This window comes from Microplitis mediator, chromosome 6 (assembly GCF_029852145.1).
Source record: "Microplitis mediator isolate UGA2020A chromosome 6, iyMicMedi2.1, whole genome shotgun sequence".
Taxonomy (NCBI): Eukaryota; Metazoa; Arthropoda; class Insecta; order Hymenoptera; family Braconidae; genus Microplitis; species Microplitis mediator.
Window position 1 is genome coordinate 18,178,538 of NC_079974.1, and position 22,967 is coordinate 18,201,504.

The 22,967-nt window shown below is 27.2% G+C and overlaps 3 protein-coding genes across 3 annotated transcripts in view; 1 reads left to right on the forward strand and 2 right to left on the reverse strand.

Moving 5' to 3' along the window:
• Positions 1–850: 850 nt before the first annotated feature.
• On the reverse strand, positions 851–9,982 carry LOC130669913 (homeobox protein GBX-2-like). The gene is made up of 3 exons (XM_057473064.1): positions 8,596–9,982; positions 7,967–8,290; positions 851–1,554 (listed from the first exon to the last, which is right to left on the reverse strand). The coding sequence occupies exons 1-3, from the start codon at positions 8,843–8,845 to the stop codon at positions 950–952; spliced, it is 1,179 nt and encodes a 392-aa protein (XP_057329047.1). The 5' UTR covers positions 8,846–9,982; the 3' UTR covers positions 851–949.
• Positions 9,983–17,534: 7,552 nt separating this feature from the next.
• The window catches only part of LOC130670240 (dynactin subunit 6), a 55,147-nt gene continuing 49,714 nt past the window's right edge, over positions 17,535–22,967 (reverse strand). Inside the window, exons 3-7 of the mRNA XM_057473539.1 lie at positions 19,992–20,160; positions 19,065–19,235; positions 18,194–18,315; positions 17,995–18,137; positions 17,535–17,922 (exon numbers count right to left, since the gene is read on the reverse strand). Of these exons, the coding sequence (XP_057329522.1) occupies positions 17,821–17,922; positions 17,995–18,137; positions 18,194–18,315; positions 19,065–19,235; positions 19,992–20,023 (570 nt within the window). The 5' untranslated portion in view covers positions 20,024–20,160 and the 3' untranslated portion in view covers positions 17,535–17,820. The remainder of the gene's footprint in view (positions 17,923–17,994; positions 18,138–18,193; positions 18,316–19,064; positions 19,236–19,991; positions 20,161–22,967) is intronic.
• Positions 20,155–22,530, forward strand: LOC130670239 (leukocyte receptor cluster member 1 homolog). Its single transcript, XM_057473538.1, has 3 exons — positions 20,155–20,332; positions 20,418–20,517; positions 21,676–22,530. Exons 1-3 carry the CDS (start codon positions 20,310–20,312, stop codon positions 22,465–22,467), a joined length of 915 nt encoding a protein of 304 aa, XP_057329521.1. The 5' UTR covers positions 20,155–20,309; the 3' UTR covers positions 22,468–22,530.

Sequence of the window (22,967 nt, forward strand, 5' to 3'; positions counted from 1 at the left end):
TAACATTATTTATTGCATAAGTTTGGAGATAAATTTATATATATTATAAATAATTATTGTACCTAAAATTATAGTTTTGCATAATTTTTTCATGCATTTTTAAATCTATATGTAACTATACAATGCTATACATCTAGAGCTCGGTATATCACTACATATTTATGTACATCGCAATAGGGTTATATATCTAATGCTCGTTTTACAATATAATATATGCATTTATGAGCATTTTTTTTTTATTTACAGGTGTTAACTTTTTAAAGTTCATAGCATTTATATATATGTAATGATAATAATAATATATATAAATATATACATCAATAAAATGCTCGTTGTAAATCCACATCATCACCTTTAGTTTGATTGCATTACGTATACATAACTGTCTGATGCGAAATTCGATCAATAAAATATAATCTTATGCTTCTGTAGAATGAAAAGATAAAAAAAAATAAAGAATGATAATAATATTACAATCTTTAACGATTCAATCACTTGATAACTGAATCCGCTTAGCGGAGATGGTGATCAGATAAAATATGTATCGTAGTAAATGATGCGACGGGTGTGGCCACAACATACATTTTAAATTTCAATTTTCTTTGTTCGACAGTTTATAATATAAATAATAATAATTATAATAATCGTTAAAAGTCTTGTTCTGTTGATCGCGACAAGCTGCTTTTAAAGATTCTTTACCAAAATGTTAATATAAATTTAAATAAAAATATATAATGTATAATGTAATAATATTTATATCACAAAATGATAAATAATAAATCCTACAAGAGCATTGTTAGTTACATAGAGATTATATTTGGTAAAGAAATAAAATTAAATTTAAAAATCCTGGCATTAAAAAATGTATTGCTATATTTTAGAAAAAAAAATAAAACATAACTAATGTTAATGATAATTAACTAGAGACTAATTATATTCAAATGCTCGGCTATCTTCCTGGTGTACTCTGTTGGTGGACTGGTACTGCAGTGAAAGCTCGTAAGCCGGCATTGGAGCCTAATTGGTGATTTAGTCCCGAAATACTTGAGCCTAATCTTAGTCCAGCGCTGATGGAGGGTGAATTCGTGGACCTATTGGGCGCTGGCTGGGGGCATTTTTCTAGATGGTGATGGTGGGAGCGGACTGCAAGCCTGCTTACGTGCACGGGAATGGGTACGACGATACGCGGTCCATTACCGGGCTGACCATTGTGTCCGTTCCGGCCGACAGAACTCGCGCTGCCGGCTGTCAATCCAGCTTTGACTCGTTTCCATTTAGCGCGCCGGTTTTGGAACCAAATTTTCACCTGGACCTCGGATAGTTTCAAGGTGTTGGCAATATGCGAGCGCTCTGTCAGACTTAGATACTTTTTTGCGTGAAATTCACGCTCGAGCTCAAGTAATTGCTCGGATGTGAAAGCTGTTCTTCTTCTTCTTGCTTTGCTATTACTTGCGGATGTGGATCCTGCTGAATTTGATGACTCTCGTCGTCCACTTACGCTGTCATTAACACCCTCGTCGTCACTTTCAGCTGACATTCTACCGCTCTCTGAGTCTGAAATAGATACATTATTATGTATTTATTTTTATCTTTAACTTGAACTTTTAAACTTTTAAATTATTAAGACACTGATATTGTTATCAAATCTCATAATTATTATAATGGACTTGACGAGATATATTCATGATTACTTTAAGTGGTAATGACTAGGTGTTAATTTAACTATTAACACGAGAGATATAATTTTAATTATAATTAAAAATTTTTCAAATCCATACATTAAGTACTTAACTTATCTAATTACCAAAGAAACAAATCAACTAATTGATATGACACATTTTTTTATCGATATCGATATCTTATAGATTTCCGTCAATTAAAGTTATCGACTACGTCAAGTACTTTTAATTTAATAAGTATAACACGTCAATTATACTGAGTTTTACGTATAGCAATTAAATTACTTACTTATTAATCGTAATTTAAGTAAAAAATATATATTTACTTATTTCGTAAGACTTAAAAACGTAATTTATTTAATTATCATTGATAATTTATCAGTTAATTAATTCACTTGTTAATGTCATATATTTTTTAAAGCCCAATTTTTTTACAGTTCAGAAAAATTTTTTATTTTAATTACCAAAATCAATGTCTGGTTTTATTATATATTTTTATTTTCTTGTAAAAAGTTATATATTAAAATATAATATAAGACTTTTATTTCTTAATTTAATAATAAAATTTAATTAATAATTAACAATCATCCGTATGAAAAAAAATTAAAAATAATAAATTTCAAATTTCAGACGATTCTGGATTTTGAGTTGATAATTTTTGAATTTTTAAAAAATAGTAAAAATAATTTTCAACAGGACTTTGTAGGCAGTACAAATAATTTGATTTTATATTTTTACTGGTTTGAAGATCCACAAAAAAAAAGACTTTGTACTCTACTCAAAATTGTTCATAAACAAGATTAGGTTTGAAATTTTTTTACTCGAATTTTTTCAGTGGGAAGGCATCAGTTGCCTACAATTTTTTTGCTGGTTGTATCAAATGCCTACAATATTTTTCCGTACATAATAAATGCATACTGCTCAGTTGCCTACCAAACTTTATTGCCTACAGTTCTACTGCCTACAAAAATAAAAAAAAAATATATTCTAATTGCATACAAAATTTATTGCAGACTGTTCTATTGCCTACTAAAAAAATATTTTATGATGTCCAATTGATTACTATTCAACTGTGTACCCATCAGAGAAATACCTGATTAATGTAGAGAAGCTTCTGATTTATTTGCTAAGAAAATCAAGTACTTATTCATGAGAAATGATGAATGTTCAGGACTGATCATTTAAAAAAAAAAAAAAAAAAACTCAGATGATCTGAAAAATATCAGAACCACGGTAGTTTTCACAATATTAACTGGAAACTTTATTAAGTTTTCTATCAGATTAAAAATTAATTAACATTGTTAATGATTGAAAATATATTCATTTGTATGTTCATATTTTTTATTTTTGTAGGCAATAGAACTGTAGGCAACTGATGCCTTCCTTTTTTCAGTTTCAAAAGTGATCAACTCAAAGTTCAAAATTGTCTTAAATTTGAAATTTCTTCGCTTTGAATTTTTTTCTTACGGAAGACTATTAATTATTAATTAAATTTTATTACAAATAATTTATTTAAAGTTGACTGTAAAAAATTGTTTTTTACAGGCAATAAAAATTATAATTATAAATTATTGATGATAATAAAATAATAAATATTAAATTATCGTAACACGTGAGTGAGAAAATAAATAAAAATAATAATTGTTACAGAATTGTACATTATCTGCATTCAGCATTGGCACATCTATTTATTTATTGACAAGATTTCGATTTACAAATTAATGTAAAGCATCTACTTGGATTCGTATCTACATATGCATGTAGTGTGAAAATACATATATAATACGTATTAACAGACACATGCATATGAAGTATAAATGTCAAAATAAAAGCACGTCTTTACACTATAACGACAATTGTCGATCGATTCATAAAAGCTATATTTCAACATATACTCGTACGATATATCGTCGAGATATAAATGTAAGAAGAGTAATTAAATAAACTTTAAAAGGAAAAATAACCAAGTCATCGAGGTATGTATATATAGAGATAAATTAAAAAAAAAAAAAAATGTATGATACTGTATAAATGTAAATGTACTTTGACATTTTAATATAGATTTATTAAAGTGTTTAAATTAGTAACGATTTTAAACTTTAATGTGATAAAATTTAATTCAGGTTATCGTGCAATTTGCGGATGAACGACTTATCCTGTTTAATAATTAATTATACCACCGTCGACATATTACTTTCAACCTCGTTACATCAATTGAATCTTCCAGTATCAGAGTCACTTCTCTTGGTTTAAATTGATAAATAATTTATATAAAACGGTTTCAAGTAAAAGATTACATTTTTAGATACCTGAATTTATCCATCACGAATTCTCGTTGAGTAGTATTATATACCGTCGAGATCGGAGTACATTAATTTTACAAAGTTTATTTAATAATTTATTTTGACCTGAATCGGCTGAATCAACTTGAGATTACTTATTTTTTTAATATAGAAGATATCAATTAAATTTCAATTATTCACAATTTAAATAATTTATTTATCGTTGCTAAGTTTTATATTTAATAGATAAATAATTCATTGCGGATGTGTACTGACATTTTAATGGAGTGTTAAATTTATTATTTTAATTTAATTGATAAGTTTCGGATAAATTGTCAGACGATCTGACAAATTTCTTCAGTAATGTGTCAATATTTTTATTGATCCAACGAAGATGGTCATTTAGAAAATTTTTTTGTTGACTTTACGTATTTTCGGGGATGGTTCCTGATCCTCCCATGTCATGTCCAACGCGATGGGGTCTCTTGCAATTTAGTAAAATACAGTAAGCCGTAAAAAACAACGCAGATGTTATCAGAAAATTTGGAAGTTCATGAATGTTTAATGGAAAGTTTAGTTTAGAAAAAAACGGTGACTTTTTTTTCGATTGCGAGGAATTTAGTGCGGTCTGTTACTGGAATACAAATTGAAATTTTTATTAAATAAAATTTATTTGAAAATTTTCAATGACGTAAAAATGAATAGATTATGTTTCGTTTCCTTGACGATATCGTTTATTGTAACTACTTAACGATTAGGAGTAATAGCGTATTAATATATCACACCGACTCAATCATATTATTGGGTGTTACATAAATATTTTATGTTGCAGATCAATGGAACTTTATAATTCTCATAAGTACAGTGTGGTCCTTAATAATTTATTTGTCGTTACGTAAAATAAGATTTCATTTTTTTTTTAACAAAAAATTGTTTATTGTAACACATATTTAGTTGCTATCACCGAATTTACTTTGTTATCAAGATCAAATTTTTTTTCAATCAGTACACAAAATTTCGTTTGTTCAAGAAAAAATTTTTCTCACCTAAGAAAACTTTTTTGTAATAAAAAAATTTTGACATTTTTTTTGGGTTGCAAAAAATATTCTTGGGTCAAGGTATGCTTTTTTTTTGCATAGATTGAATATCTATATACATAACAGCTTAATTTTAAGACTCAGTAATAGTCAGTTTTTTATTTCCTTGTAAATTTATCTTCTATAAAATGGAAATGCAACACAAAAAAAATTAAACACCAAAAATTACTCTGACGATTTTAACTCCAATAATAATTACAGTTTTACATGGTAGCATGTTTTTGAGCGCGAAACTTAAAAAATTATATTATTTTTACGGCGATAAAAATATTACAGTTTCAAAAATTAAATCAAAATGTCTTTCAGTCATTTTTGATAAAGTAGTATTTTTAATTTAAAAAATTCATTGTTCTAGATTGTATTGTTTTTATTACTATACACCAGTTGTAATAATTACAGTGTATAGACAATAATTTCTATACAATCGGATTTGAAGTGCCCATTTACTATTTAAATTATGATCTGTAATTTTTTTTTTTTACCGCAAAGATTTGAAAAATTTCATTTTTGAACGAGACATTTTGAAGAAAAAAGAATCGAATATATGTAAAAGACATTATAAAGTTCAAAAATAAGATCTTAGAAATTTGGCTGAAAGTAGATTTTGAAATTGAGCGGCAGTTTATTTTATTAATGAGTGAGTTTTATCAATGATGAAATAACTTTTAAATCAAGGAAATAGTAATTTATTTCTAAAGATATTATATTGATTATCAGTAACGACCAGACGACCTTATTTTCTGAAATATGTAAACTTGTGATAGTGCTCTCTCATTTCTCTATTAATCTATTCGTTCTCAAATGATTCTGTGGCATGTATAACTAAACATGCCCGCGATTTCGTGTTCAGCGGAAGTAATTAATGATGACATAAAATTCAATTGTGAAATGTATTTGGAATAAAATTTATATGTGTATATTAATAATCATGAGTCGTTATCATGGGGAGTAGAATGTTTAAAATTTAAGTTTATTTCCATTCATCTATTGAATGGGAATTTGATAGCAATTAAATTTTTTTACTCATAGATAAAAATTAGTGATATTTATTACTGAATTTTATTTGAAAATTTTTTTGTTTTTATGAATTAAGTTGATAATTAAGTCATAAGAAAATTAAAAAAAAAAAAAAAGAGAAAAAAAAATTACTTGAAATAATGATATAAATTTTTGAAATTGTCAACTAGATTTAAAAAATGATTTCTTTATAATTCAACTTCATTCATTAACGATAATAGTTTTTTAATGCGTCCAAGCTACTAAGTTATTAGAAGTATATGTTTACTTTTCAATTTACAATTACTTTAAGATAATTGAACAATTGGTATATTAACTAATTGATAATAATTATTAAAGTAATTAAAAAGATATTATTGAGTATCTAGATATCCGGTAATTGTGACAAAAAACCTCTGGCATTAATTTTTAAAAATTAAACTTAAAAAAAAAATTGATAAGAAAAAAAATTTAATGTCTGTCGTATATCGGACAATTAAGTTTATAAATAATTAATTAGAAAAAAAATAGACCAATGGTATAGCTATTAAATAATTAACAATAAAAAACTATAAAAAAATTTTAAATAGTAAAAATTCAATGTGGTAACTAATTTTTTAAAAATCAATAGAACCAAAAGAAAAAAAAATTATAAATCTATTGTACCAATAAAAAAATAAAACAAAAATGAATTGATGAATTCGTCGAATTTTTTTGTTAGTCTCGCATATAAATTTGACCTGCGGCATTACATCAATGAAAATGTAATCGGTCATTCATGTCTCGTAGCCATAGGATACGTGATTAACGATAAAAAACTATTTTTTTTTTTTAAGTACTAAGTATGTGTTCCAATGTATTACGACACATTAATAAGTTTTAATGTACTCAAGTAATTAAGTACTCGAAGTAAATTATTTTTTTATCCTAATTATGTCTTCTAATTATCTTGATAATTAACAAGTGTCGATGTATGAGTTATCAAATTCTTTGTTACACTTAAATAATTAAATTATAAATATATAATTATAGAGACAGGTACTGACGATTTGAACTCCAATAATAATTATACAGTTTTACATGCCAGCATGTTTTTGAGCGCGAAACTTTAAAAATTATATTATTTTTACAATACAGTAAACTTGATACTTAATTATTTTTACGCAGAAAAAAATTATCACTTATAACTACGGCATTATAAATTCCCTGGTTAAGAATTCCGATTGAGTATAATCGGAACGAATCGGTTTCAATCGGAAAAAGTGCATAAAAATAAAAATATTATTTTCCGATTGAATCCCATTCTAAATTTTTAATCGGAATGAATCGGTTCCAATCGGAAGATTTTTTTATTTCGTTGTAATTTTCCGATTGGAACCGATTCATTCCGATAAAAATTTTAAATGGGATTCAATCGGAAAATAATATATTTTTCGGAAATTTCCGATTCACTCGAATAGGATTCGAATGGAAATTTCCGATCAAATCCTATTGAAGTGAATCGGATTTCTCAACCAGGGAAGTAATCAGTAGTTAATTACGCTGTTAAAAATCGGGACTAAATTCGGAGTGATTACGGGTTTTATTGAAATCCAAATTTACTCCGACACTCGGAGTTCTGGAGTTTAAAAAAAAATTAAACCAGATATGGAGTAAATAGAGAGTTTGTTTTTTTCAGCGAAGTGATTTCGGAGTGATCTGGATTTTATTTAAATCCGCATCCAGAAACTCTCTTTCGGAGTAAATTTTACTTCGAGGGAATCAAATAAATAAACAGTCATCCGCTCCGCATTCTCTCCGGATTTAATCCGCGTTCACGCCACAGATTTTTCACAGGAAAAATTCTGGACGTTTCAAAGTAATTATAAAATTTATTTGTTTATCGTGTATTAATAAAAATATATAAACTAACCGTGTTGTGATTTAGAGAGATACTGAACTGGAGATAAACTCCCGTCATCTTCTTCACTGTCAGTCATTACAGCGTTGTTATTAATGTTGCAGGAGGAATCGCGGTGGCCAGGATAAATGGCACCTTGTAGATGATGTTGAAGTCCATTGAGACTTAAGTTTAAACCATTTGACGACAACGGATGATTATTTTGATGTGAAGGATAGTTCGCCGACGGATGTGGTGGGATCAGTGGCCCACACGTTATGCCACCATCACCACCATGAATTCTCATCGGTAACCAATTGTATGCTGCACTGTATAAACTCAATGGCATTGCAAATCCTGTAATTTATAAAATTATAACCCATTAATTATTCAACAAAATTCTAATAATTAATGTCTTAAAAATCGATTATAATTTCAACCGCAAATTAATTATTCAAGTATCCTCATTTCATTCATATTGAATTTAAAATTTCTACCAATTATAAAACCGATAAATGTCTCATTAAATATTTGAATGTAATTTGAAATAAATCTGGAGCAATTACATGATTATTAAAAAATATATGAGGAAGAACTTTATAACGATTTTTAATTTACTGATGAAGTTAATTATTTAAAAATTTCAAAAATAAAAAATGAACCTGGTAAAGCACTGGTTACTGTAGCAAGACATCGTTGCTGATAAAGTAATTCTCTCTCACGTTCAGACTCATCATTACCCTTTAATTTATTATTATTTGAATTATCCACATTATTTATTATTTGCCCTCTATTGCCAATTAAACTTTCTATAGTAAAAGGTTTTGGCGCGGGTCGCGGTATTATTTCCATTGAATCGGTTTCTTCATTGGTAATGTCTAGATTTTTTTTATCTTTTTCCACTTTTTCCATTTTTATATATTTTATAATAAATAATTATAAAATTACACTACACATTTAACTTCACTTATAAAATACACAGTACACATTTTTAATTGCAACATTATTTTATTTTAAATAATTATAATATTACACGAGGTAACAGTTGAGTAAAAATCTAAATACACAGTTAATATTTATTAAATCGAGTTAATAAATAAATTTCAAACGGACATAGTGTTGACGCCAAGATAGCTGGCGGATGACTGTCGCGATGCATGCGCGAAATCCCCGCGTCGACCGCGAGTAGGTTTGTACACAGCACATAATGTATTGTGTTGTTTTTAGGTAGTGGGGATGGAATAAGAAAAACTCGCGGTAAGCTTTACCCCCAGTTGAAATATACCGCGAGGCGTGGCCAAGGTCGTCGTGGAGGGATCGTTGATTGGACCAGCATTAACCAACGGTATCATTGTTATATCAACGGTGAATCGTAGTCGCCATCTTCGGTTCGCGCGGTTCGCAATATTCTCTCTACACTCTAGACTCTACTCATAGATGATTGAGGCTGCTAAATAAATTTTCCTTGTGGAAAAAAAACGACAGTTATTGTTATTATACAAGTCGATTAAATTCTCATTTACAATTACCTTCTCCTTGTAATAACTTGTAAGGTAATTCATGTCACACAATATCAATAGTCAGTAGTCAGACCACAGTCTTTATTAAAATTTTTATAACAACTTATATTCAGGGTGTCGATAATTGACACTTTGCCAAAGTGGACACGGCCTCTATTAATAATTTATTTAAATTTATATAAAATATATACGTCCGGTTGTAAAGGATAAAAATTTTTTACTGCTGTCTCATACATGATTACTTTAATTATTTATTATTTTGCTTTTGTCCATGTGCGTAGGGAGAGGGGGGCAAAGTGGGCGCCTTAAGAAAAATAATTGTAATCATTAATTTTTTTTACGCGTTTACTTCTTTTTAGACCCTTGATACTAATTTTCAATTTATTATGCTGCGCCCGTTAAAATTGTAAAATCGAAAATTAGGGGCAAAGTGGGCCATCCAAAAAAGTTCGGATTTGATATTTTTTATTCTTTACACGTGTGATATTTGCAAATAACTATAAAACAATTGTATTTTAACAATATAAAAATTCATTTTAATAGTCTGCTGCGATATAACTTTAAAACGTAACTTTATTATCTTTAACTTTCTTAATAAATTATAAATAAATAAATTCTTTATTTCAATGTATAGAATACACGAGTATCTTTTTACATTTTTTTCTTTGTTTTAAATTTTGTTTTCTTTAAAATGTTTCTTTCTCTATCTGTAGAAATTAAAAATTAAAAATCTTAATAAATTATATTTAATGAACAGTTTTGGTGGTCTATTTTAACCCTCATTATATAAGAAATTTTGATAAGCTTATTTTCCATCCGAATTTATTGTCGTATAGAAAATTTTGAGAAGCCACTTTGCCCCCTCCAATCCCTATTACACTAGTAATAATAATCATAATGATTATTATTATTAATATTATTATTATTATTATTATTATTTTTATCATTATGACTCCAAATTCTTTAGACGAATTCTTGGTATATACTTTTGACAATAAGTATAATAATTAATTACAATTGCAAATAATACAATATTAATAAACTGAAATATGTACACAGAAAAAAAAGATTTCTTAGTGCTAGAAATTTTTACTTGCCTCAAAAATTTTTCGTATTATAAATTGAAACCAAAAAAATTTCTTAGCGCGAGAATAAATTTTATAAGAGTAAGAAAAAATTTTAAGAACTACGAAATTTTATCTCGTCCTAAAAAAATTCTTGTTTTTAATGCATGATACAAAATAATTTTGTTTTTCTGTGCAATAAATATATAAGTTGATAATTCTTTTCAAAAGTATAATAAAGTGACTAAAAAACTTGAAGCTTTTTTTAATAAATTTTATAATATAACATTAGTGATAAAAAATTAATAAATTATTGTTATTAATTTAATTTTTTTGTAATTTTGAAAGATTGCCTTTTATTAATATTGTTTTATTTATAACGCTATACATTAGTACGATACAAATATTTAACAAACAAAAAAAAAAGGATCGTTAGCAAGTTCTTGGCACGAGAAAGTTACACTTAAGCTGTTTGTCGTGGGTGGGCGTTTAATGTCGTTAAATAATTTTTTTTTAACGCTCGTTATACATTAATTGGATGGTTTATGATACTTTAATTAGACAAACTAATTTTCTATACATAGTAATATAATTACATGTTATTTTTTAAATTTTTAAACTAAGGATTTTTTATCTTTACTCTGTGTAATAATTAAACCCATCCAAGTTTTACTAAATATAATAAAGTAAAAACTCGTAAATCAATAAGGTAACAGTGTTGTTATTTTTTATAATTCATCTGTGACAACTATTTTTAAATAAAACTAAAACATTTATAAATAAATAAATATATTTTCCTATTTATAAAAATTGAACTTTAAGCCTTGCCTTAACAGCCATAAATTTTGTTATATAAATAATATAAAACATAAAAGATGGTATTTATTAGTTATTCCGTTTATTAACTTTTGTTTACCCTTTCAACACCAACACGTTGACCTATCACCTATAGACTTTTTGTTTTCATAGAACACCTAGTTAGCGTGTTAAACAACTTGTCTTTAATATTGATATATAAACTAAGTGAGTAAATAAAAGTATATATTATAGTTATATATATAAAATATACTAAATGTATGACGTTAAGAGTGAGCGAGCGAAAATTCCCGAAAGTAATTTTTGTTCATCGATCCGCAAATTCTAGAATAAGAAATAAATATATACATATATATATAAATGTGCATGCAGTTCATACAAACGTCAAGTACTAAATCTTTTCACGCTTGGCAATCACTTGACACATGAGGAAATTATATATTCTTGTTCTTAGGACCCATATTACCAACACATACAAGTCTCCTATGCTAAGTGTACATACTCTGAATTACTTAAATACTAAATATCACATATATGTGTTAGTGGTTACGCACGTGCAGTAGTCCTTCATCTTAAAAGTTTGTAAAAAAAATATATTTTTTTAATTACTCGCAGTTTTATGGACCCTGGCAACACTTTATGTACATTCACGCGTCAGCGGCTTCTTAGATCTTTTTTTTCAATCCATTAAGATTTTGTTATATTTTTTTATAAGACATTTTTCCAATTGTCTCGATGTCTTTTTTCACCAATAAAAAATTGAGCTCATGTACAATTAATTTTCTATATAAATTATAAATATATATAATGAATAAAAAAAAACGCGAAAAGTTTAGCGTGTAAACGCGCATATGCGTGAACATAAAACGATTGCGTGCGCCGGCGTGTTTTACAGAATGGAATTTATATTTGTGAATATTCAACACATGTGTAATAATATATATACATATATTTATATATATAAAACATGCTGGCGCACGCCGTAGCGGTAATACGGTATAGAGTACAGCGAGTTAAAATTGATGGTTGACAAATTGGTGGGCGGCAGTGAGACATATCGTTGTAAGCTTATGCGTTTTGTAACACGGTAATGGATTAACCGTGTGGCCTGTTATATTATATCAAGTATGACTATCATCAAGTGTTTTTATTACTATATGTATACTAGTTTCCACTCATAGCTCACCCCTTTTTAAACCCTCTCGTCCGCGCTTTACCTGCTGACGACTAAAAAAAAAACTAAATTATATATTTTAAATATTATTGTAGAATTTTTAACCCAAGCCTGTGACAATGGAGTAAATTACAGACGCAAATGTTTATTCGTGTTCAAAAAAAAATTAAATTAGTACCCGAAAAATGAAAAAATAAAATTAAGAAAGTAAAAAAAAATTCATGGGTTTTTTTAAAAATATCCTGGATAAAAAAGGAATAGTTGAGCATGTATAAAATATGTCGGCGTGTTTTTTTACGCGTCACCGCCTCGGTTTTACGCGTAATCACCATTCAAAGACATTATTTTTACGAGCTACATCCATTCAAACTATTTTGTCGTACAGTAATTTTAAAATCACTAATTTAGTGTATTAAGAGACACTTGATAAATTTTTAAAAATAAAACGAATAAATTATTTATTTTAAATTAATTTATTAAAATTGTCGAAAGTCTAGACGTATATACTTCAGTTGACAAGATAAAAGATAACAAAAAGACACGTACCAGTTTAATACTGTATGCTAATCACGCAGACAATTGATTAACCGCCAAAGACATTGCCGACAAATTAAAAGAATACTATCGCATCTTATTTATTTTTTTTTTCAAAGATTATCTAGTCCGTGATGTGCCAGAGTTGGACTAAGTCTGGTACAACAAACGAACAGAATAAAATGAAATAGAAGTAAATAATTCGTCCTCAGCATCCTGAGTTCCTGACGATCAGACGTCCGATACGGGAGTCTTTTGATCTTTACTTCTGCTAAAGACAGAGACTAAACTCTTTACTCATGACATTAAATATGTGACACAGCAGTACATTCTCGTAAATCACCGTCACAAGCCTCAAGCCCAAAAAAACGTTTATAAAAAAAAAACTAGAGCTAATTAACTAGTCATTGGATGAGTAAACTGACACTTTAATTTTGTCTAAACGTTTAAAAAAAAAAGTATTAATAATTATTATAATATATTATTAAATATTTGTAAGCAAGTCTTTGATGTTTATGACAAACAATAAAAAATAAATAACAATAAAATCGAATAATTTTGTTTGACAACGGAAGTGTTTTGATAAATGCGCCGGGAAAAGGAACAAAAGAATCGTCAAAATGTCAAGTTTGTGGTAAGAACGCACAAATAATCGTCTTTATACATTTAATACTTCTGTGACTTGCGAGCGTTTATCGCATGCTCCACTGACTTTACTGTATATATAATACAATAGATAAAACATAAATGCGCATTATTTAGAAGCAAGAAAAAAAAAAATAAGTTAAAAATTTTTCCAAGTGTTAGAATACTTGAAAATATGAATATTTGATGTGACATAAATATATGACTATTGAATTATTGAAGACTTATATACAACTTTTGTTTTTCCATGGTATTCGTACACGTGTTTCTTAGTCTTTTTATATATTTTTTCTTTTTTTTTGCGAACCCTTATTTACTGCTGTTATATTTTCATGTTTTGCTGCATCGATTATTACACTTTGCAGGGTTAACAGATATCAACACGATAGCATTTAAATGCATACATGCATTACTCATATATATGTTCATAAATGTATATATATTTCTTTAAAGCGAAGTAAATTCCACGGTGTCGTTACATCACCAGAATATTTATGTGCATCAGTGATTTTCATATATTTAATATGTTCTTCTGATAAATGTACTTGTGTATATATATAAGAGCAAAAGCACCGAGAATGGATGAGCTAAAAAAAGTGAGCAGACGTCTTATTAAAATGTAAAAAGCATAATATTATATTTGAATGTTTAAATACGCGTTAAGCTTTACCAGATTTTATTGATTTAGTTTTCTGATGTATGACTTAATAAAATACTCTTCTAATTTTAAATGAGACATACAATTATTATTTATTTAAATGCCACCCGTTATTGCAGATTTCGATGCATTAATATTTATTCGTCTTTCAATAATAGATAAAGTATTTTTAAGAAAGGGTTTAATGAATATCTGAATTGAATGAAATTTAAAAATTCAATGCACTTAGCGCCGTTTAAAAATTGATCACACGGTGCTATTATTAAAATTTGGTATCAATGGATGAAAAATTAAATATACATGTGACCTAAATGGAAAGCAGACCAGTATAAAATAATATACCATAAATGTTTTATCCATAATAAATTTTCTTTAAATCATTTTTCCGTTGCAACGGAAAAAAATGATGCTCAAAATTTTAATAGTTTGTAGTTTATTTTTGACTTAAAATTAGTATATTTGTTTACTAATATCAAACCAGGATCATTATATATTACAAAATGGCTATTATTTATACTAAAATTTGATACACATAGAAGAGCAAAATTTGTAATTTCGTATATTAAAATTAATATGAAAAAGAATCGATAAATTGGTATCTACAGTTATTTATTACTATTCAAATAAACATAGAAAAATTAAAAAAATTTACCACTTATTCGATTTATGTATGTAATAAATTAATTTATAATAACGAATAAATAACATTTTATATTAATTAATAGTCAATGGGATAGAATTTATAAAATAAGAGTTAAAAGTTTTCGGTATTTTTATCAGCAAAAAATCAGTATCTAGTATACTAATTTTTCATTTTATTATTTACCACTTATTCAATTCATGTATATTGTAAATTAATTTATAATGATGAATAAATGATATTCTAAGCTAATAATTGATCAGTGATATCGAATTTATAAAATAAAAGTTAGTAGCTTTTGCAATTTTTCGGCAGGAAAAATCAGTATCTTAGATAGCAATTCTTAATTTGACCAATCATTACTTTTTAATAGATGAATGCCATAAATTAATGAATTTTCACTAATAAGTCACGTATTTATATACCTAAAAGTAATAATATTTACTTACTTTTTGAAATAATTGATAGTAGTTTTTAGGAATCTACAAAAATTAGTAAACTATTTTGCATTAAGTACACAATAGTACAAATTATTGATAACAGATTCCACTTTTTACTATTATTCATTAATTTTTAATATTCTGATTTTTCCATGTGGTGAAATAATTTCGAGTTAAATTGTCAAGATCGTGGCGCCGATGTTAAACATTCAAATGTATACCTTATTAATATTCTTCTGTCTGGGTATTGTGTCTTAATTCGCATAAAATAAACTATAAGAGCCAGAGTTGTAAACAACGTTAGCATAATCGCGTCAAAAAGTTATTTACGCGAGAGGTAAACGCGTGCAAACTTTATTCTTAATATTTTGTATCTCTATTTAGTGTGCATACACTCGAGTTTAACTCGTAGACAAGAGATTTAACACCACCCAATAGTATTATAAATAACTTAAGTATTACACTAGCTTACGCTGTTTAGATTTAACGGCTGGTTTCACCCCACGGATTCACACTCGATCCTCATATATTAACTCTTGATCATCCACATTCACTTGTGCATTTACATTCACACTTACAACTTAAACTATCACAAGATATTATTCAAGATATCAAAATAGGGTGGTTGTGTTGCTCTCTCATGATGCCACTTGATATATATCTAAATATATTCATCGCCGTAATTTAATCAAACGGGATATTAACTCAAGTGTTGAAAAAAATCTCACTTTATTTTTATATTTATAACAATAATAATAATAATAATTATCATTATTGTTGTGATGGTGATGACGATAATAGTTGTTGAATAATTCCCAGCGTTATATATCAATAAACGAGGGTGTATTTGGTCGGATATTTTGATTACAATGGAATATATTGAAGTGAGTGAGCATTAGCGTAAATTTGCAACGGTTGTCATTTGTCTGGATGTGAAAATAAGAGAGAAATTATATTATTTTTATCTCTTTCTCTTGGATGTATATATACAAGATCCTTTATAAATTTACATAGATATAGATATAGAGTATGTATCGTCTGTACTGAGTACTGTTGTTATATGAATTCTATAGCCATTTTGACAGTACGAAATGGCATCACAATATAGGGTGTGAAAATACCCCTGGGTACGTGTCCATCAACCGCCCGTCACACCAATTACTTATGATAATATTGCAAAAGCGATGACTTTGATTTAATGGATAAATTTTCATCGACTTGCTTACGATACTTGGCTGTATAGGCAACTAAACGATTTACAATAAAAAGTTAATTAGTAATAAAAAGTTAAGACAATTAATTATAAAATTTTAAAAATATAAATAGAATAGTTGTGTGAAAATGATATAAGTGGTGTGTGGTTATTGAACAGTCGGTTGACTCTGAAATAAAAATGGGAAACAGTTACATGTACGTTTGTCAAACCATTAGGGGTTTTATCCCCCTATCTGTATCATTGCTCTTTTCTTTATATACACCATTCATTCCCTGTTGGTCTCGTCTCATTTTCAATCCACCCCTGGTCCACGGACCATATCTTCGTCTCTCTTTCTCTCTGCGCTGACTTTTTTTACATTTAGCTCTTTATCTTTATTTCAAGCTCTTTATACTTTTATTTTATTCCTCTTTATGATTTTCTGACGAAAGAAAAAAATAATCTAACGCGTCTCGCTTACCACCCCCTTTTATAGACGTCAAAATATGACAGTTCTCTTGGGTCACCACTTTACGGTACAAGAAGCACATTGGGGTTGAGATTTGAGGGCGTTAACTTTGATTATCATTATGACATAAGTTTAATTTACGCTTAAATTTAAACCATGACAATTAAAAGTTAATCCTGTATATTGATATAGATTATTTTTAAATCGGGAGTGATTTCGGAGTCATCTGGATTTTATTTAAATTCACATTCACTCCGATTGGAGTTTCAATATTAAAATAAACTTCTCGGAGTGAATTTCACTCCAAGGGGATAAAATAAATAGACAGTCATAAATTATTAATATAAATATCGATTTTGGAAACGATCGATGTGGAAAATCAAGCAAAGTCCCAAGACTTCAAGTTTATTTTTATATAATTTATTTTGATTAAAAATCGATACGTGACTGATGTTAATGAAAATAAATTTTGTAAAAAATTAAATTAAAAATTTAAATATACATCTGCTTTTTTTTTATTATTCTTATGAATAAATTATAAAAAAGTTAAACTTTACAAGCTTAGATTTAAATTTCAAGTCTTTGTGGACTCGAAATAAGGGGTATAGTAGTGACATCTCTGATAGAAGCATCGCAATTTACTTTAACGTATTTCAAAATATTAAAATTCCTAGTTTATTTATTGTTGATCATAATTAATAATAAATAATTAAATGAATTATTGATAAATAATTAATTCTGTGGATCTGCTTTGACTATTTTCATATTAGGCTTACGTAAGTGATGATAATTAGGTAGAATCCTTACTAGAAATTCTAACTGGCCAACTTGTGGCTGCAATAAATTATTGATTTATTAATTAACAGCTAAATAATTAAAATAAATAAATATTTAAATATAACTTACGTATGGTTTATCATTCATTTCACGTCTATGACATTCTGTGCCATAAATAATTGTGTTTTCTGGTACTATTTCAGGTTCAATTAATGAACATGACGTACCTACGACACATCCACTTGTTATTTCGACGTCTCTGCTGACTTTGGCTGAAAAAAAAATCACTTTAGTATTTTTTAAACGAAACTAAATATTCATAAATTACCTTTTGATTCAAAGACATTATTGTCACCAACTTTCAGAGCTTCGCACATTGAGTCCGTTTCGAAAACATTAAAACTACCAATCATCTGCACCGGACTTTCTGTTTCAGAGTCCGGAGGTGACCTGGAAATATTTAAATTATTTATTTAATGAACTTTAGTGAATGCAATTACATAAATTGAATCGTTTATTTGAGAAACCCCATAAGTCAAGAAAACAAAATTTTTCAGAAAACACAAAAAACATTTTTCTGGAAAAACTTGTCATTAAAATCATAAATAAATAATTGAAGACAATAATGTTAGCGCCTCTGAAAAAGATTCAAATAAGAAAAATTCAATTTTTTAATTGAAACTACTTAAAAAAATGATTTAAAGTTGATTGACTTATGAAGTTTCTCAACCAAATGGAAAAAAAGTTTTAAAATCGTTGTTTTTTTTATTTTTTTCCACTCAAATCATTTATTAGACTGATAAAATGAAGTATAAAATATGTATTTGAACTCTGAAACCCAGAAATTACAAAAAATAATAATTAATTTCAACATATTAATTAGACATATAACAGTCAAGAATAAAACAACATTTGAAATTTATTTTTAAAAAAAGCGCGAATTTTCGATAAAAAAAAAAAAATTATTTCTGTAAAACTAAAACTGCACATTTTTATATGAGAATCCCGATAAGTCAATGACTTATGGGGTTTCTCAATTAAATGAAATTGCTGTCACCCCGTTAATTGTTTTTAAACGCTGATTTGATGCATATTTTTATTGATTTCTATTGGGGGACATCCAAAGAACCCAATTTCGAAGAAAACATGACTTATGGGGTATCTAAAATAAACGATTCAAATATAAATTAAAGAAGTACCTATTCATAATTGTCGCCATTTCTTCAATAATATTTCCTTCTCCAATGATAATAGGGCCATCTTCGGCTAAAATACTTGCTCTGGGATGGACTATTGTCCTTGGGCCAATAGTTATGTCACCTTTTAAAATACTTTCATCACAGACAACTGCTCCAGCAGCTATTTTTACACTGAAACAAATAAATAATGATCCTGAATGAGTGGGAATGTAACTGACACCTGGGAATTTTCGAAATTTTTTGATAAATAAATAAAATTTAAGAATAAAAATTTTATTACGCGTATTTGGATAAATGAAAAATCCGTACGCGCATTTATTTAAATTTGATTGTTTTGATTCATTTATTTATTTATAAAATGTATCATCTGCTGCATTCACTCTCATTGATCCTGAAGTTAGAAGACAATTAACAATTTTTTCAACAAATCAACTAGAAAAAAAAAAAAAAGAAAACTAAAAATTTGCATATGTAGAAAACTAAAAAAACTACAGGTGCAATTTTGTGAATTGTTTCTTTTTATAATTGATCGTTTCTAAAAAAATCTAAAAATTACTAGACGTCAGCTAACGAGTATGATAATAAATAAACTGTTAATTTTTATCGTTAAAATTATATAAATATTTATTTTTCATTCAAAAATTAAATTTAACATGAGTGTGAATTTAGCAGACATCAGACAATTCAAAAATTTTAAATAATGAAATTTAAAAAAATTCGCGTACTAATTTTTCATTGATCTGAATACGCATTTTCATTTTTCTAATCCACTTACATTTTATTTATTTAAAATTTAAAAAATTGACACTTGTCAGTTACATTTACACTCATAAATTTAACCTCATACTGATAAAAAAAATAAATTAATTAATTGTTTGTAATTATTAGAGATAAATAATTTTTGATTATTCATTCAGTTATTCTTACTTGAGTCGTCTTGTTGATGAAGGTGTTGACATTTTTTCAAAATATATATACACAACAATAATTTTTTGTATAAATTATTATTATTTTTCAACTGACAGCTGTTTTGATTGTTTTGGATCCGGATTTTCTATCAACGAGTGCTGCCATCATTTAATTAAAAATATATAACCTAGAAAATAAATAAAAACAGTGATCTGTCATTATATCGACATATATCAGAAATATATAAATATTTACTTATTTATTTAAAGAATATATATAATAATTAAAATTAAAAGTTTATAATTAAAATTAAAAGTTTATAATTTAAATTTCAAAATGAATATTTTACCCAAAAAAAAGTATTAATTTTTTTGATTGTTTGTTTTATTTATTTATGATCTATAAGATGATTATTTATTATATTTATTGTTGATAATTTTTTAGATGGCACGTAAGGACCAAAGAAAATATTGCAAGAGTCAGGAGAGATGAAGCTCAAGCTGCTGAAGAAGAAAAAGCTCGTCAAGCTCGTGCACAAAAAGCTGTTAGTATTTAAATATAAAATTTTTTTATGACTGTGAATGTAACTGACAAGTGGCAATTTTTTAAATTTCGGAATAAATAAATAAAATGTACGTCCCTGATTAAAAGAAATGATTAAAATCGATTCGAAACGATTCAAAAAAATTTTTTTTTTAATCTTTTTGAATACTTTTAAATCGACTTAATCGACATCGTTTTTGAAGAGGAAATAAACATGAATCGTTTTGTATCGACGTATAAAAAACGATTAAAAAAGAATGAAAACGATTTAGTTTTTCAAATATTTTCAAATACTTTTGAATCGACAAATAATAGTTAAATTTCTGGCTCGCCACGACGATTTAAAACAATTCGAAACAATTCAATTTTTCAAATTGTTTTAAATAGATTTAAATCGACAAAAAATAGACTAATTACTGATTCGTAGGTTGATTCAAAACAATTCGAAACAATTTAATGCTTTGAATCGTTTTAAATACTTTTAAATCGACAAATAACAGGTGAATTTCTGATTCATATGGAGATTTAAAACAATTCGAAACGATTCAATTTTTTAAATTGTTTTAAATAGATTTGAATCGACAATTGATAATTATTATTTGTCGATTCAAAACGATTTTATTCAATTAGATTTTTCTAATCGTTTTAAATGCAATCTAACTGATAACGTAGATTTAAGAGTATTAGATTTCTCAATTTTGAATCGTTTCAAATACTTTTTAATTGCTTATTCTAATTTTCATTATTCGAATCGTTTCTTTTAATCAGGGGTAGAATAAAAATGAAAAATCCGCTTATGGATCAATGAAAAATCAGTACGCGCATTTTTTTAAATTTCAATATTTAAAATTTTTAAATTATCTCATGTCTGCTATATTCACATTCAAATTTTTTTAATACTAAATTATTTATGAGTGTGAATGTAGCAGACATCAGACAAATTTAAAATTATAAAAGAATAGAATATATAATTTAAAAAATAATATTTATAAAAAATACACTTGTCAATTTGAAAATTTTTTAAATGCGCATTTTTTAAAAATTTTGTTTTATTAATTATTTACTCTATTTATTAATAATTTCAAATTTGTCTGATGTCTGCTACATTCACACTCATAAAACTTTATGTCTGACAATTAATTATTTATTTAAATTACAGGAAACTGAAGCAAGAATAAATATACTGAGAAAACAGGCGAGATCAAAATATGATGGTAGACCTGACGAAGAAGATAAAGTTGATGATAAAGAAGATAAAGAAGATGAACCGGAAGTAAAAGAACATATTAATTTTTTTAAAGATTTAGAAGAAGGTAAAGTCGATCACCATAAACCTAATGCTGAACGTGAAGCCGAGAAAAAAGCTGAGAAAGAAAAATATGAAAAACAAATTGGATACCTCACGTACTTGGGACAAAATACCAATGAATCAACTGGTAGCAAGAGTTGGTATGAGGAATTACCGCGTAGATTGACTGATACAGATGTTAAAATAGAAGTTCAAGGTGATAAAAAAGTAAGGCATGATCCTATGGTTGTTATGAAACGGTATCTGAGTACCATGGGCTCGGATCCAAAACCTTTGGCTTCTCAAGGGTCATCTAGTAGAAAGCGTAAACTGTCGGGTGATGATGACAGTGAGAGACTGTCTAAGAAGCACAAGAAGTCGAAGAAATCAAAGAAACACAAACATGATAAAGATGTAGAGGAAATTAAAAGTACGAGAGCTAGTGTGGACATTGAAAAATTACGTGCCGAGAGATTGATGAGAGAAAGAGCAGAAAAATTGAGAACTGAAGCTCTATTGGCTAAGGTCAGAGGTGATCCTGTCCCAGTTGTTAAAGTCGAGAAAGAAGTTACTCAGAAGACAAATAAAATTAAACAAAAGTATAATTCACAATTTTGTCCAGAAATCGCTAGACAAAATTTGGTCGACACACCAAGACGTTAATTATTGAGTACATTTATAAATGAAATTGTTAATGAATAAATTAATTTATTGTTTTAAAATTTTTTTATCGTCGTTTTTTTTTACTAATTTGATCAGTCGTATTTATTATTAATTAATTGATTAAATTTTTAGAATTCTATACGATTACTTAAACGTTGCAATTATTGACATGTCATATAATCTTAAGTAAATTTTTTTTTTTCTGTACACGGGTAATTTTTTGAGATTCTTTATATTTAAATATATGATCTTGAATGCACGCTTATTAATTATTCTTATTACTTGCGCGGTAAATTTAAATATTTGAAAAATAAATTATTAGAAATAGGAGACAAATTAAAATTCGTACGTTAAAATAAAAAGGTAGCAGAATGTGTTAGAAGAAAATTTTAAATATTAAAAAATAAAAACACGTAAGTGTTTGAACAAAACTTGGTTGGGAAATAATAAGCAGAAGGGTGCCCTAATACACTTGGAGATTTAATTTAAATTGGCTCACA

Excerpts from the sequence above, each read along its gene's own strand:
- LOC130669913 (XM_057473064.1), bottom strand. The coding sequence starts at position 8,845 with ATGGAAAAAGTGGAAAAAGATAAAAAAAATCTAGACATTACCAATGAA. Across the intron at positions 8,291-8,595 it reads AGTAACCAGTGCTTTACCAG|GATTTGCAATGCCATTGAGT; the intron begins GTTCATTTTTTA and ends TATAAATTACAG. Across the intron at positions 1,555-7,966 it reads TCTCTCTAAATCACAACACG|ACTCAGAGAGCGGTAGAATG; the intron begins GTTAGTTTATAT and ends TATCTATTTCAG.
- LOC130670239 (XM_057473538.1), top strand. The coding sequence starts at position 20,310 with ATGAATATTTTACCCAAAAAAAA. Across the intron at positions 20,333-20,417 it reads AATATTTTACCCAAAAAAAA|ATGGCACGTAAGGACCAAAG; the intron begins GTATTAATTTTT and ends ATAATTTTTTAG. Across the intron at positions 20,518-21,675 it reads AAGCTCGTGCACAAAAAGCT|GAAACTGAAGCAAGAATAAA; the intron begins GTTAGTATTTAA and ends TTTAAATTACAG.